General features: G+C 46.8%; 1 protein-coding gene across 1 annotated transcript in view; it reads right to left on the reverse strand.

The window, feature by feature from the left end:
* SFXN3 (sideroflexin 3) overlaps positions 1-9430 on the reverse strand; it is a 47323-nt gene extending 37893 nt beyond the window's left edge. Inside the window, exons 1-2 of the mRNA XM_089683288.1 lie at positions 9203-9430; positions 689-855 (exon numbers count right to left, since the gene is read on the reverse strand). Of these exons, the coding sequence (XP_089539414.1) occupies positions 689-852 (164 nt within the window). The 5' untranslated portion in view covers positions 853-855; positions 9203-9430. The remainder of the gene's footprint in view (positions 1-688; positions 856-9202) is intronic.
* Between the last annotated feature and the right edge of the window lie 7211 nt (positions 9431-16641).

The following is a 16641-nucleotide window of genomic DNA, read 5'->3' on the forward strand; positions in this document are numbered from 1 at the left end:
AGCTCTTTGGCCCTATTTGTCCTGTGGGTCAAAGGAGTGCACTTCATTCTGTCCTCCTGTGATCCATTTTCAGCATCACAGAGCCATAAAGACTCTGGAGAGATCTCAATATTAATGTCAGGATCCACTTAGATGCCTGGACTGACAGCTGGCTCAGCTTCTCAGTGAACCGCTGAGAACCGGAACCAGCCACTACCACCCCCTCCACAGTCCAGCGCTCCAGTGAGCACTGGAGGGGCAGAGCAGAGAGCAGTGACTGTCTGTCCCTGCTCAGTGAAGACCAAACCTGAGTGACCAGAGGTCTTTGATTGCTCAGTTCTCAGTCTTAGATTTGGCAGGGATAGATGCAGCATCTAGGTAAGTTCAGATGTTTTATTTTTTTTTTTATTCCTGACGTTTTCTTTTAAGAGTATATTCCTCATTTAAGAGCACATTGCAATGCATCTGGTCTGGATGCTAATGAGCTAATGGTATTTCAACTCTCACTTGAGAAAGGGTCTGTTTAGATCAGTCTTTCTCAACCAGGGTGCCATCTGGATTCCCCTAGGGTACCATGAGCACTGAACCCAGTTTTAGTAAATCAACCCCATAGTGTTATTGCAACCCAATGTTTTTAGGTCAGTTTGCTTTATAAAGAGTATACACCCAGTTCTGAAGGATAAAAAGGTCTAGCAATCAGTAAATGAACCTGTAATTTTCAACAATGTTCTTTGCTTCCTCTAGCACTTTCGGCCCAAGTAAAACATTGCGAGGATCTGTCACCATGAAGAAATGCCGGGCTCTTCCTTCAAAGGTGCTCTGGTCCCATCGTGGTTCCTTAATGTTGATATTGAAAGGAAGGTCTTCAGGCATTGTCTGGAACAAAGCAAAAGACTAATAATACACAAATCAAGTGAGTTTATTCTCAGGATGTGGTAATGTAATTACAAGGTAGATATGAGGTCCAGACTGCCGTTTGTACTGACTTCTCAAATAAAATGTCTGGGCTAATTCTGTAAGGAAATATACAAAGTTTCTTAGACCACAGCAATTCAGCATGTATCATTCATTGTCTTAACTCCAGAAGTGGTGACTGTTTGAGAAAGGTCACTGCTCCTTGCACTTAATTACTGAATTAGCACATTGGGTTTTTGTGCACATGGTAATGTCTGTGCAATCGCACATTAGCAATTTACTGGCTATTAAAGGTAAATTCTGAAGCTCTGTGTTTCTAGCTATTAGCATCAGTTTTAATTGTAAAGGTTTAAAATTGCTGACAGGTTCACTTTAAACCAGCCAAGCAAGTTGAGCCAAATTATGCTTATTTTTTTTGTTTGGGTAAAGGCCATCCATGGCGATAGCCAAATCTGGCCAACACAGACATTGGCATACATAGGTTTATATCCCAAACTCTATGATTAAGGACATGATATATACTGTATAGGCATATCTATATACATGGGTCATTCGTGCCCTATAGGACCACCCCTCCCATCATGGCCTTTTCAGATCTGCTGGCCTCCAGTGCTGGCGGCATCCCATTCAAAGCCAAAAACTAGCCTGTATATCAGCTGCTTCACTATTGGTATTGCTCACTACTATAAAATCTCCTAGCTTCCATTACGGCTGTAGTGGGTTCAAACTCCCCAAAGCACTGAATAAACTGCAGCATTTTACTTTTTTCTACAGAGAAAGAACTGAGACTCCTACACACATAGCTAAGCTCCTCATTTTTTCCAGACCTCTACAGTGTGCCAAAACAAGTTTGTTGAAAGTATGCCCGGATCATTTTACAGAGACTTTCCATTCCAAGGTTTTTATCCTTCAAATAAAATCAATTTCAGTTTTCCCAGAATTGTGGCCTCAGTAACTCTTTCTGCTGAGAAGTCTAGGGAAATCACAGTTGCAACCCCAGATATCTATTGGCCATAAATTAATATGGTTTATAACCATTATATCAAGTGATCACTTTTCTCATGATCGTGTTCATATTCCTTCTTGCCAACTAAAGAAGTTCTCCTTTTACACATGGCAGTTATTTCAAAAAGGCATAGGGAATCTGAACATGTTTGGTAGCATCCAAAGCAAGCTCTCCCTTACCTGCAGGGACCCAAATTCCTAAGGTTGGCCCAAAATAAAATAGCATGTAATGCAGCACAAAGAGAGAATCGCAAATAATGCCTGCTGTGTTCCATGAGCAGTAGACATGTGACATGCTTCAGTGCAACTTAATACCACTGTTTGGGGTGTAAAAATGTTGTTGCCCATTCATGTACAATTTATTAGTCCCACAAGCCTTCTATAGCATTCATAGGGCCAGAGCCGCAATTAGAAATCATAGGGTCTGTATAGACTTCCTGATATGGCCTCCACCTACTTTAGCAGTGTACATGGTGGAAGTCAGCCGTGTATGAGGGTAGTGGGGAGTGTATGAAGACGGTGATCATTGTATTGCATAGACGGCCCTGTGCACTATGTAGGGAGCAGTGAACAGTTTACAAAGAGCAATAAACCGTGTATAGGGGTGAAAAAAAAGTTTACAGGGGTAGTGAACCATGTTCGTTGGCAATGAGCAGTGTACGGGGACAGAGAGCATGGAGCCTCTGTCCAGTACAGGAGAGCTGCCTGTACCACCATATCAACGGCCCTGCATGGGACAGCTAGTTAATCCCAGTGCTGTTCTGAATAATGCATAGAGCCTGGAAGGTTCTGGAACACCTCCCCTCAATATACAACATTGCAGAAAAGCAAAGGATACCCCATGCAGTTCAGTATTACTGTGTTAGAAAGCCAATTAGGGCATGTCTCAGACCTTCACATGCTTGATTGATAATAAAATGCAGCACTGTATTTACAATTGTTTCTGAAAACAAGTAACATTATTTCTGATTTGGTGTATCTAAATGGTATACCTAAGCTAGTAACTCATGACATTGTCCCTGAGGACCGCAGTGCACAGAACCTCATCTTTGCATTAACATTTTTTTATCCTAAAATACATAATTCTTACATTTTAAAGCTAAACTCTAGGAATAATATTTTTGCATGCTTACCTTGAACAGGTTTGGTTCGATGTAAGTTCCCATATCTGATACCTGGAGGGCTGCTGTAAATCGCAGTAGTAGTTATATCCAGTGAGAGCCATGATCTTCCAGGTTGTGTGCGAGCGGCTTTTCCTCTGCACACTAAGCATAAGGGATTGCTTGGTCAGCACCTCCGCCATTCATAAAATGCCACAAGCCATTCTCTCATTGGATGAGGTGGAGAGGAGGAGTTATAACGTCACAATCTACACTCATCCAATCAGAAAACAGCTTGTATTCATTGAAAAAATTGTTGCAGTGCCACTGTGAATCGTGGCAGTGCCAAGTGGCCAACCCTTTGTGGTCAGTGTGCAGAGGGGAAGCCGCTCACACAAAATCCTAAAAGATCTCAGCTGTTGCTGTATGTAATACTGTCTACTAAAGTAATTTACATCATCTCAAGCAGCCTCCACCTATTGGATTGAGGTGTGCACCCCAAAACTCAAACACACGTGTGTTTGTGTATAGATACACCATATTGTATGTGAAGGAGGAATCTCAGAGAGCTTGGATTGGGCAGACCCTCTGACTTCCAGATTTACATACAAGCCCACTGTTTTCACCAGGCAGCTCAGAGCATGGCCTGCCTGCCCTCACCTTATGTGGAAGTGCACGGTTGAGCAGGGTGGGGAGGTAGGAGCTGTACTAGCCTGTTTTAGGGGGGTGAGCAGAGAGTGAGCCACTGGGGGAAAGGGTTTGCCCCATCACCTTGAATAGGTGAAAGTAGAAACTCTGAGGGTCTGGACTGACCGGCCAGCCGGAGCCCTCCCAGTTTACTGAATTGCCTATGCAGGGAGACATGGAAAACGCTTTTCCCCAGCGATACAGCGTAAACAAACGTGGAGTTCAGCACCCTGTTTTTTTTTTATAGTAAGTAAATTTTAGAAAAATATAATAAAACAAATGTCACTGTAAAAATATAAACTTAGCCTACTTTAAAAGTGGACAGTGTCAGTAAGGCACTATTTTTTTACAATACAATTTTTTTAGCAGCCCTGTTGGGGGGCTTTGGTGAAATATTAGGGGTCTAAACAGACCCCCGATATCTCACTTTTGTGACAGAGAAAGGAGATTGAGGACACAGTCCTCAATCTCCATCTTTGCAGCCTCAGCTGCACAGGACAGGAATAGCTCTCTTCAGAGCTTCCTAGACATTCTTAAACTAAAGCAAAGTAAACGCAGTTTACTATGCATCAGATTTAATTGAACATAGTGAGTAATTGGTACCAATTACTCACAGTGTTCATTCAGAAAAGGAAGGGGCTTGTAAAAGACATATTTACTGGCACCTCTCCCTGCTCTCCATTCTGAAACATCCCCTGCAGCAGCCTGAGGAAGAGGTGAGTAGGGGAATCCAGCACCGCTGTGGAAGGGGGACCAAGGGAGCACACAGGGGGGCCCGGGCAGCAGAAAGTAGGGGAACCTGGACAGGAGCAGGGGCGGCATTTATTGGAACCAATCCCCTTTCCCTCAAAAACAGCAGTTGAATGCTGGCAGAAGGTAGAGAAGCAAGCTTTCAGTGGTTGCAAGAGGGAAAGGAGATCGGTTCTAGTAAATGCCACCCCTGCTCCTGTCCAGGTTCTGCAAAACCTAATGTGGCAGGGCGGCTGCACAAGCCTCCTGGAGCATAAGTGAGGTCACCATTGCAACCCCTGAAGCTACGCCTATGGCGCATGGAGTGATTACAGTGTGCCCAGGTACTCTCCGCACACACACCTATGCCTCCAGATATCGGAAATGGATAAGTACATGAAGCCAAGCTGGCACAAAGTAAGTGTTCGAAAAATACAGTTCCTGGAGTTAGACTTTAAAACGCCAAAATGTTTTTCTTTTTGAATTTTTGTATAGAGGGAGGAAGGGTTAGAGTCAGGTTTTTTTATTGCTGTCTGTTCTTCCTCAGGTGAGGCAGAGGAAATGTAAAATTTTACAACTACCACCAGATCATTAGTAAAGGTGGTCATAGATGGTTCAAATCATCTATGGGCAGGCTGATTGTATCGACTTGGGTACAACCAGCCTGTCAGATTTAATGTGATTATTGCCAGCAGTAATAGCTGATAGCAATAATCACTGTGTTCTCCCAGCAGCTCTATGTAAGCGCTGCCTCACAACACACTGACGCTTGCTCAGGACCGCTGCCACACATTTTAAAGGCACTGTCCCTCCTCCCCACCTCATCCAATCAGAGAACGTCTATTCATTGAAAAAAAATAAGGCATTCTATGAAAAGCAGAGCGACCCCTGTGGTTGGTGCAGGGGCGGACTGACAACTCATGGGGCCCCCAGGCAATAGGGGATCATGGGGCCCCTGTGTCCTTGTCCAAACTCAAAAAAGCCTATGAAAAAGGTACCAGGGGCATCTCATGGGGGCCCCTACTGACCCCAGGCTCTCGGGCAGTGCCTGAGTTTCCAAATGGTCAGTCCACCCCTGGGTTGGTGTGCAGTGGAGCAGCTGCTCGCTTAGAATCCAAGCCGGACCCAGAAGATCATGACTATTCCTGTAGTAGCAACTGCTATAGCAATTGTCAGCTATCCCAGCAGCCCATCAGTTATGAAGAATACATATGTGCCAAGCCGAACCAATGAACATATACAATGCAAATAATTCATGGAGTTCAGCTTTAAATTGTTTAGCATCTAAAAAAAAAAAAAAAAAAAAAAGGATCTCCAAAATCTCTAACTGTCCCTGCATAAAAAGGGCCGTTAAGCATCTATGTCATATGAATGCACCCAAACCTATCATACTGCTTTGTGATCAATACGTGTTCTGTTTCCATGACAACTGTAAAATAGAGCCTGAGCTTCCCGGCTCTCCCAAGGAGGGTGGTGTCAGGTTTAGCAATAGGAATAATTCCTTTGTTTGCACATGTTCCAATTATGAAGAACATTGCAAAACAATCATCCTCTCCAGAATTTCACTGTCATGAATAAGAGAAGGTTTATTACAAAGTATAAGACTGCTTCCCATAGAATACACAAGCTGATAATAATGGCAGCAAATAAATACGACTTCACATATAACATACAGGAAACCTCTGCAGATTGATCTGTGAGTGGTAGATGGGCATGGAGCCCTTACATCCTGTTTTGAATTTGTATGAGTAACTTGCTTTTTCTTTTTTTTTTCTTTTTTTTTTTTTTTGGATAATTTTCAGTTACTCATGCCAAGACCCCACCCTAACTGCCAGTACTCTACAATGTGGAAATATTCCTCTGCTTGCAAATGGCTTTTTATCCACAAGCTCTCATCTGACTATTGCTAAACGAATCCTAATAATATATCTGTATATCCGTTCCTGTATGTACGTGGGGTGTAGAATGCAATGCAGTCAAGGGTATTGATGCTATGTCTTTTTTTTATTTTAATATCTTAATTGAGAATACTTGTAAAAGAATGCATTTACATAAGCCATCTAGCAGCAACACTGCATTAGCCATCAACAAGTGTAGATTAAATAACCATATAACATAAAAGATGCGGCGCTATAGTATAAATAAAACAAGTGTAGATTAAAGTTGAGGGCACACTATACACATTTCACTGTAAGGGTCACCCTGTCGGCCACCTCCCGCCCAATGTCCTTCTACTGAGCAATCGAAGAAGCCGGGAGGAAATTGCTGGCTGGACAGCGACTGCAACCAATCAGCTGCAGCCCCTGTTCAGGTATTCAATAGCTGGTAGAGCTGGCTGGCAAAAACAAATACCTGCAGCAGGAGATCCATGCATCTGCACTGTAAACAGTTTTTGATAGGGAAATCTATTATTTATGTTCAACCTGTATTGAACAAAATAATCTATGTGTGTATAGTCAGTTTTAGGTGATAACATTCATTCACTAATTTAAAAGCTCTTTTAGCCATACTTCTCCAGTGGGTCACAGGAGTGCACTTAGCTCTATCACTGAATATTAATCACCGAAGTCACAGAGACGGTCCAGGCACTTAAGGGATCCCGACAATATTGTCAGATTCCTGACTGGTAGCTGGTTAGCCTCTCAGCAGGCTGAGCAAGCCACTCCTGCCCCCTCCCCAGCCTAGCTGTCCAGTGAGCACTGGAGGGGCAGAGCACAGAGCTGGTGACTGACAGTCACTGCTCTGTACTCAGAGCAGTCCTGAGAAATGAGCGATCAGTGGTCTTTGATCACTCGGTGTAGAGCTGGTGGAAGAATGATGCAGCATTAGATCAATACTGCATCTACATAGGTGAGGCTGGGCCGTATGGGCCCCCAGGAGCTTTCTTCCATAATGTGCTAGTATGCACGGAGTACTGACACATTATGGCAAACTTACCCGTCAAACAATGCCCTCCAGCTCTGTGATGTCAATGCTCTCCGCTGTCACAGGCACTTCCATCTTCTCCTGGTCTTCCTTCTGGGTTTGATCTGCTCAGCTGTTTGAATGGCTGGGATGCAATGATGCACAGGAATCACATCATCACCACACACAGGGGGCGCCATAAATGTATGCTGAACTGCGCATGCGCAGTTCAGAGTACATTACCACCGACAGGCAGGGAGAAGTATTTATTGGAGAGAACAGTCCACCAATAGGGTCTCTTCTGTTCAATTTCCACTATAAAAGTTTGCAGTGCAAGCTTTCAAGTCCTATTGGCCTTTCCTTTCTTGCCTCAAAAGCTTGCACTACATTATTTTTAGTTAGTAAATGAATGGTGTCACCCGAAAGCCAAACGTCTTTCATAAACCATCTATGTAATGTCACTATTGAGCACCATATTCAACTAGCTTGTGACATTCTGTAGAATGCGATAAAGATATTATGCGATGCTCGTAGAGCCAATTCTACAGTCCGATGTTATTTTGTCCCATGTTAATCATACCGCCTGCTAGACTGTTGCAATAGTCTTATATGTGTACAGCAAAGGGGTTTCTAGGCTAATCTGATATACTTAAAGGCTAAGGCCACCTTTCTTACCATGATACATGTCAAAGGTGGCTAAGGCCACCTTTCTTACAATGATACATGTCACACTCCTATGTGTAACGCATGGTGGCTGTACTTATTAAAGAAAATAACAGAAAAACCTCTTGCGCTAAAATGGAGCCCTAACTCTCGAGCAGCTGACACTAACCTCTTACCAATAATGAGTAGAGTGAATAAATATATATAGAACAGTGCAGCGCTTTGAATGTGAAAGCGCTGCACTGTTCTATATGTACTTATTAAAGGAACACAAGTACGGTGATCGCTGCACTTGCAGTCCATTCACACTTCCTGTAGCCCTTTAACCGAAAGTCCGTGCCTTCCAGTGGCTTCAGAAAGTGTCTACAGGAATGTCTGCATTGTACCTGCCATCCACTGATAACGGTTCAAATGCTTTGCAGGCTTCTTTGTAAAAAAAAAATATATATATATATATATATAAAACAGCACAAACAAATATTAATTATACATATATATCAACTCCCAAAAACTCAATTAGTGCAGAAAAAAACTATTGTGATAGTCCCACTGCAAATATAGTAGATAAGATATAGTCCTTTTCCAGGACCCTTGACCAGTGTTCACACCCATTTGTGTTATTATCACACACCGCACTCACCAGAAAGAGGCGGCGAATGAAACGCCTTAAATTATGAACTCAGGAATCCAAGATACCACTCGAATCAACCTCCAATCTCAGGGTTTAGGCACATATGGGTGCATCTATTTATTTATTTATGTATTTATTTATTTATTTATTTTCAAAAAGCAGACGTAGCCTTTAATTCCCCTTGTATTCTTGAAATCTGTTCACTAAACTATACTCCATCATGGGCTCCATAACAAATTGCTGTAAACTAGAAATGTATACTATTGGCTGATGCCCAACTGTCTGAATATTCACGCCTTGGGCGCCTAAGCACAGTGTAATCCCTTTACTAAGACCAGCCCCAGGAATTAAATTGCTGAAAGGAAACAAAGGATAATGGTGATCTTCCAAATATAGAACAATTAGAAGCCTCAGTCATTATCATATTCCTACTGGACCCGTCCTGTGCTACCTGTACATTAACCCCATCAGTGCAGAAGTGTATGACAACACAGAAGTCTTAATATACATGAATGCAAAAAAACTGGAGTGCTGTACATAAAGTCATTCACAAGTAGTCATTGTATAGAAGTATAGAGGAAACACTTACGCTTCTCTACGTCCTTGCTCAGAAGTCAAATGCTACACCGCATCCAGTGACAGCAGTGACCTCTCAATGACATCACCGACTTGTACTGTACATGGAGGACGACAACCTAACTTGCATCACCGCCCTGCCTTTCTGACAACCAATGTATTAGTAATAAAGCAGAGATAAACACAAGGATTGCCTGTGACTGGCTGAACCAGTTTGCTGTCAGTGGAAAGCACACTGGAGTCAGTGGGAGTGGGAGTGGGGAGCAGGACACATGGGTTGGCTAAGAATAACTGGCTCATATGGGGGGGTGAGGAAGGAAGGGAGGGGGAGGCTGGCTGGGACCAGCTGCTGCCTCATGGCACATACAGAGCTCTGCGGATCACGTGAAAGCTGCACAAGATCTCATTTCAATGCAGATTATTGTTAGAGGGCGATGTGAGTTTGACTGGAAGAAGCGAAAACACCTGTTAGTGAAAGGAATCCTGTTGTCAGAGAAATAAAATACAATTTACCTTGCTGCAGGCTTTGTGGACTCTGGGTATCCAGGGCTACAGGAAACACAATGGATCTGTGACCGATATCTAAAGCCCAAGCTACTTTACAAGAACACCTCAACAAAAGGTGTTCAATTCACCTATCTCTTCAGGGTAGCCTATCCTAATAACCAAATCTTCTATTCCTCCTATCAGTCCATCCCCCACAGTTATTACCTTTTGTACCACTAGCCCCTCCCTCCTAGATTGTAAGCTCCAAGGATCAGGCCTTCCTAACCCTTTTGTATTGAACTGTATTGTTGCTGTATTGTCTCCCGTTATATTGTAAAGCGCTGAGCAAACTGTTGGCGCTATATAAATCCTGTATAATAATAAATAAATCCTGTATAATAATAATATATAAATCCTGTATAATAATAATAATAATATATAAATCCTGTATAATAATAATATATAAATCCTGTATAATAATAAAAGATAAATCCTGTATAATAATAATAATAATATATAAATCCTGTATAATAAGCACGCTCTGCATGCTCCCAGCACATATGTTGGTGTCTCATGGGAAAGGTCCCGATCTCCCTTTACGATTGGGAACTTTTCCGATCATGTGACCGCTATGACAGCGAATCACGGTGGTCACCTGACCCTAAAACTCCGCCCCGCCTCCTGGTGTTGTAACCCCTTAAAGGGCCGGGAGGTGCAGGCATGAATAGATTAAAGTAGGGACCCACCCCAGAGTCTGGATTGGCACCCGATTCAGTCTCTGAGTATCTGAGCCAGCCGCTCCCTCCCTCCCCTTCCACAGCCCAATGCCAGAGGCAGGCTGTGATTGGGAGGGGTGTGAGGCAGAGGCAAGCTGTGATTGGGAGGGGTGTGAGGCAGAGGCAAGCTGTGATTGGGAAGGGGAGGGGTGTGTGGCAGAGGCAGAGTCAGGCTGTGATTGGGAGTAGTAGGTGTGTGTGCCAGAGGCAGGCTGTGATTGGGAGGGGTGTGTTTGTGTGTGTGCCAGAGGCAGAGGAAGCTGTGATTGGAAGGGGTGTGTGCCAGAGGCAGAGTCAGGCTGTGATTGGGAGTGGTGGGTGAATGCCAGAGGCAGGCTGTGATTGGGAGGGGTGTGTGCCAGAGGCAGGCTGTGATTGGGAGGGGTGTGCGTGTGTGTGTGTGCCAGAGTAAGGCTGTGATTGGGAGGGGGGGTGTGGCAGAGAAAGCTGTGATTGGAAGGGGTGTGTGTGTGTGCCAGAGTTAGGCTGTGATTGGGAGGGGTGTGTGCCAGAGTTAGGCTGTGATTGGGAGGGGTGTGTGTGTGTGCCAGAGTTAGGCTGTGATTAGGAGGGGTGTGTGTGTGTGCCGGAGGCAAAGGAAGCTGTGATTGGGAGGGGTGTGTGTGTGTGCCAGAGGCAGGCTGTGATTGGGAGGGGGGGTGTGTGTGCTGGAGGCAAAGGAAGCTGTGATTGGAAGGTGTGTGTGTGTGCCAGAGTTAGGCTGTGATTGGGAGGGGTGGGTGTGTGTACCAGAGGCAGAGGAAGCTGTGATTGGAAGGGATGTGTGCCAGAAGCAGAGTCAGGCTGTGATTAGGAGTGGTGGGTGTGTGCCAGAGGCAGGCTGTGATTGGGAGTGGGAGGGGTGTGTGGCAGAGGATGAGTCAGGCTGTGATTGGGAGTGGTGGGTGTGTGCCAGAGGCAGGCTGTGATTGGGAGGGGTGTGTGTGTGTGTGTGCCAGAGTTAGGCTGTGATTGGGAGGGGTGGGTGTGTGTGCCAGAGGAAGCTGTGATTGGAAGGGTGTGTGCCAGAAGCAGAGTCAGGCTGTGATTAGGAGTGGTAGGTGTGTGCCAAAGGCAGGCTGTGATTGGGAGGGGTGTGTGGCAGAGGCAGGCTGTGATTGGGAGGGGTGTGCATGTACCGGAGGCAGGCTGTGATTGGAAGGGGTGTGTGCCAGAGGCAGAGCCAGGCTGTAATTGTGAGTGGTGGGTGTGTGCCAAAGGTAGGCTGTGATTGGGAGGGGTGTGAGGCAGAGGCAGGCTGTGATTGGGAGGGGGAGGGGTGTGTGGAAGAGGCAGAGTCAGGCTGTGATTGGGAGTGGTGGGTGTGTGCCAGAGGAGGGGTGTGTTGCAGAGGCAGAGTCAGGCTGTGATTGGAAGTGGTGGGTGTGTGCCAGAGGCGGGGTGTGTGCCAGAGGCAGGCTGTGATTGGGAGGCGTGTGTGGCAGAGGCAGGCTGTGATTGGGAGGCGTGTGTGGCAGAGGCAGGCTGTGATTGGGAGGCGTGTGTGGCAGAGGCAGGCTGTGATTGGGAGGGGTGTGTGGAAGAGGCAGACTGTGATTGGGAGAGGTGTGTGTGTGTGCCAGAGGCAGAGACAGGCTATTATTGGGAGGGGTGTTGTGCCAGAGGCAGAGGCAGGCTGTGATTGGGAAGGGTGTGTGGCAGAGGCAGGCTGTGATTGGGAAGGGTGTGTGGCAGAGGCAGGCTGTGATTGGGAGGGGTGTGCATGTGCCAGAGGCAGAGGTAGGCTGTAATTGGAAGGGGTGTGTGCCAGAGGCAGGCTGTGATTGGGAGGGGGAGGGGTGTGTGGAAGAGGCAGAGTCAGGCTGTGATTGGGAGTGGTGGGTGTGTGCCAGAGGAGGGGTGTGTTGCAGAGGCAGAGTCAGGCTGTGATTGGAAGTGGTGGGTGTGTGCCAGAGGCGGGGTGTGTGCCAGAGGCAGGCTGTGATTGGGAGGCGTGTGTGGAAGAGGCAGAGTCAGGCTGTGATTGGGAGTGGTGGGTGTGTGCCAGAGGAGGGGTGTGTGGCAGAGTCAGGCTGTGATTGGAAGTGGTGGGTGTGTGCCAGAGGCAGAGGCAGGCTGTGATTGGGAGGCGTGTGTGGCAGAGGCAGGCTGTGATTGGGAGGGGTGTGTGGAAGTAGCAGACTGTGATTGGGAGAGGTGTGTGTGTGCCAGAGGCAGAGACAGGCTGTTATTGGGAGGGGTGTTGTGCCAGAGGCAGGCTGTGATTGGGAAGGGTGTGCATGTGCCAGAGGCAGAGGTAGGCTGTAATTGGAAGGGGTGTGTGCCAGAGGCAGGCTGTGATTGGGAGGGAGAGGGGTGTGTGGAAGAGGCAGAGTCAGGCTGTGATTGGGAGTGGTGGGTGTGTGCCAGAGGAGGGGTGTGTTGCAGAGGCAGAGTCAGGCTGTGATTGGAAGTGGTGGGTGTGTGCCAGAGGCGGGGTGTGTGCCAGAGGCAGGCTGTGATTGGGAGGCGTGTGTGGCAGAGGCAGGCTGTGATTGGGAGTGGTGGGTGTGTGCCAGAGGAGGGATGTGTGGCAGAGGCAGAGTCAGGCTGTGATTGGAAGTGGTGGGTGTGTGCCAGAGGCAGAGGCAGGCTGTTATTGGGAGGGGTGTTGTGCCAGAGGCAGGCTGTGATTGGGAAGGGTGTGCATGTGCCAGAGGCAGAGGTAGGCTGTAATTGGAAGGGGTGTGTGCCAGAGGCAGAGGCAGGCTGTGATTGGGAGGGGTGTGTGGCAGAGGCAGGCTGTGATTGGGAGGGGTGTGCATGTGCCAGAGGCAGAGGCAGTCTTTGATTGGGAGGGGTGTGCATGTGCCAGAGGCAGAGGCAGGCTGTAATTGGAAGGGGTGTGTGCCAGAGGCAGAGGCAGGCTGTGATTGGGAGGGGTGTGTGGCAGAGGCAGGCTGTGATTGGGAGGGGTGTGTGCCAGAGGCAGGCTGTGATTGGGAGGGGTGTGTGGCAGAGGCAGGCTGTGATTGGGAGGGGTGTGTGGCAGAGGCAGGCTGTGATTGGGAGGGGTGTGTGCCAGAGGCAGGCTGTGATTGTTAGGGGTGTGTGTGTGTGTGTGTGTGTGTGCGGCAGAGGCAGGCTGTGATTGGAAGGGGTGTGTGCCAGAGGCAGAGGCAGGCTGTGATTTGGAGGGGTGTGCATGTGGCAGAGGCAGGCTGTGATTGGGAGGGGTGTGCATGTACCAGAGGCAGAGGCATTCTGTGATTGGGAGGGGTGTGTGCCATAGGCAGAGACAGGCTGTGATTGCTTGAGGGTGTGGTGGCTGAACAAACTACTCAGTGCAGGCATGCTGTGTGTTTGCACAGTATTCTGTATCTCTGGATGGCCAGCCAAAGGGTGAAAACTGACCACCTAACACAGATCAGTTTCTGTTTTTGTATGGTCTGTTTAGAACAAGAAATAAAAAGCGAGACTGGCAGGATCAGCCATGTACTTCAGATGGAAGAAATACATGAAAATTAGAGAAACTGTTATGTATAAAATATACATATATGAACACACACATAGAAAACAAAAAATAAATATTTGGGGTAACATATGTACAAATATAATTTTTGTTGTCGTTAATGTTTGCATACATTTTAAGCAGAAATCTGGGCTAAAAAACATTGTCTAAATACAAAGATGTATATTCTTTCTTGAATCTTGGCGCCTGTTGTGTATTTCTTCCAGACCTGTGCAATAACTCTAGCATGGCTAAAACTTTTTCACTTTGCCTCTGTGCAGGAATTACCTGTAATACAGACCAGCCACTGCTGCTCTCCCTTCTTGTGCAGGGGGACTGGTCTGATATCTGCCCCCCCCTGTAGTATTCTGCCTGTATTGGGTAGGCCCTCTGCTCACTGCACAGGCTATGTGAAGCACAGTGATGATGATGATATTGCTGCTGCTTTTGCAAGGTAATAACTGGGTTTGCAAAGACAATTCTTGCACAGAAATGGATTGATATCTTTTGTAGCTATCAAGGAATATATTTGAATCAAAGCTTTTACACCTGGAGTTCAGCCCCTGTCGATGTTCCCAATGGGAAGTGTTTAAATGCTGCTTGTTGCTTTGTGTAAATTAACACAGTTCTCAGGGAATGGCCTCCTGTTATAAGTCTCTTTATAGAACCTCTCTCTGAAATCAGTCAATCAGATTAGAAGAATTTTCTGTCTTGCCACTACATTTTACTGATTGGATTTATAAAGTGGACACAGTTGGCTGAGCTGGAGGAAAGCTTAAGCCATCCTAGCTTTACTATTATTATTATTATTATTATTATTATTCAGTATTTATAAAGCGCCAATAGTTCGCTCAGCGCTGTACATTACAAAGGGGGACAGAACATGTGACAGAACAATACCAATACAATGCAAAACATGAGGGGATCGAGGGCCCTGCTCTTTCAAGCTTACAATCTAGGAGGGAGGGGATGGTGGTACAGGAGGAGATAGCTGTGGGGGATGGAGTGGTAGGAAGAGTGGAGGAGGTCGGCAAGTTAGCAGGGGGCGGGGTAGGCTTCCCTGAAGAGATGGGTTTTCAGGGTGCGCCTAAAGGAGAGGAGAGTAGGTGATAATCTGATGGGTTGGGGCAGGGAGTTCCAGAGGATGGGTGACACCCTGGAGAAGTCCTGGAGGCGGGCATGGGAGGAGGAGACCAGGGAACTAGAGAGAAGGAGGTCTTGTGAGGAGCGGAGTGTGCGTGCTGTGATTACAACAGCCCGGGAAATATTAGGGTATAAAATGAAAAGAAAAGTCCAGTCTTTTATAAAATATTGCTTTTTTTTATTCTTGCATTGGTATAATCTCTGTACATTAGCACAATGTCCTTCATCTCCTAAGCAGCAAAGCAGAGAGCTGTGATTGATATCAGAATGCTCTGGTATTTGTTAATCATTGCTAGGTCACAAAACACTGGTGAAAACATAACGCTGAAGAGTTACTGTGAATGCTATATAGTCTCAGAGAAATGTTCCTTGTCTGCAATTTTCAGGGTTGTGTATTTATTGTTCAAAGAAAACCTGCACAAGGGTTGTCCAAAGGCTGTGATTGCTGGTGTTCTTCTGAAGATGTTAACTGTCAGATTGTTGTGCTGATCCTCTAGCTTCAATACTTTATCATACATCATGTGGAAATGGGAAGAGCAGGAGTCGTCACCAGGAGCCAAGGGCTCGGCTGAATGCCCCATGGGCCAAGCTGTAATTTAGGTTTTAAAGTGGATCTTTAGGCAGAAAATGAAGTCCTGCTAGATCACTTCAAGCTGGCCCCTGAAGATACATACCGTATTTTTCGCCGTATAAGACGCACCTGACCATAAGACGCACCTAGGTTTTAGAGGCAGAAAACAGGAAAAAAAATTCTGAACTAATGGACTGCAGACACAGTACAGGAGATGACCAGAGACTGCGGACAGCACAGGGATGACCAGAGACTGCGGACAGCACAGGGATGACCAGAGACTGCGGACAGCACAGGGATGACCAGAGACTGCGGACAGCACAGGGATGACCAGAGACTGCGGACAGCACAGGGATGACCAGAGACTGCGGACAGCACAGGGATGACCAGAGACTGCGGACAGCACAGGGATGACCAGAGACTGCGGACAGCACAGGGATGACCAGAGACTGCCGACAGTACAGATGACTGCTGACCTTTGGGGAGGTGGGGAGCGGGTACCTGAATTTGACAGGTACCCGCTCTTACTTCCGCGGAGTTTTTGTTTGCGCTTACCTGTTCCTCGATCCAGCCGCGCGCTGTCTTCCCGGCTTCTGTAATGGCGCTCGGCATGACAGCCGGGTGCCCAGTGCTCATGAGCGAGAAGCACTTGCGCTTTGTGATTGGTCCGGCGGCTTCTGGGATCTGTCATGTGTCCCAGGTACCGCCTTACCATTCACAAAAAGCACCGCTTCTTGCGCATGCGTACTTGGCACCCGGCTGTCATGCCCAGTGCCCACACTACAGAAGCCGGGAAGACAGCACGCCGCTGGATAGAGGAACAGGTAAGGTCCCGCTGCAGAGCTGAGCGGCCGGCCCGGTATTCTGACACAGCCGCTGTGGAAATACCGGACCGGCCGCTCCATATTCGCTCTATAAGACGCACTGACATTTCCCCCCCCAGTTTTGGGGAAGAAAAAGTGCGTCTTATACGGCGAAAAATACGGTAGCTACACAAAACATTAAAAATAAGTGCCTATACTGTT

Source organism: Staurois parvus, unplaced genomic scaffold (genome assembly GCF_062004578.1).
Source record: "Staurois parvus isolate SC_StPar_1 unplaced genomic scaffold, SC_StPar_1.0 ptg000303l, whole genome shotgun sequence".
NCBI lineage: Eukaryota > Metazoa > Chordata > Amphibia > Anura > Ranidae > Staurois > Staurois parvus.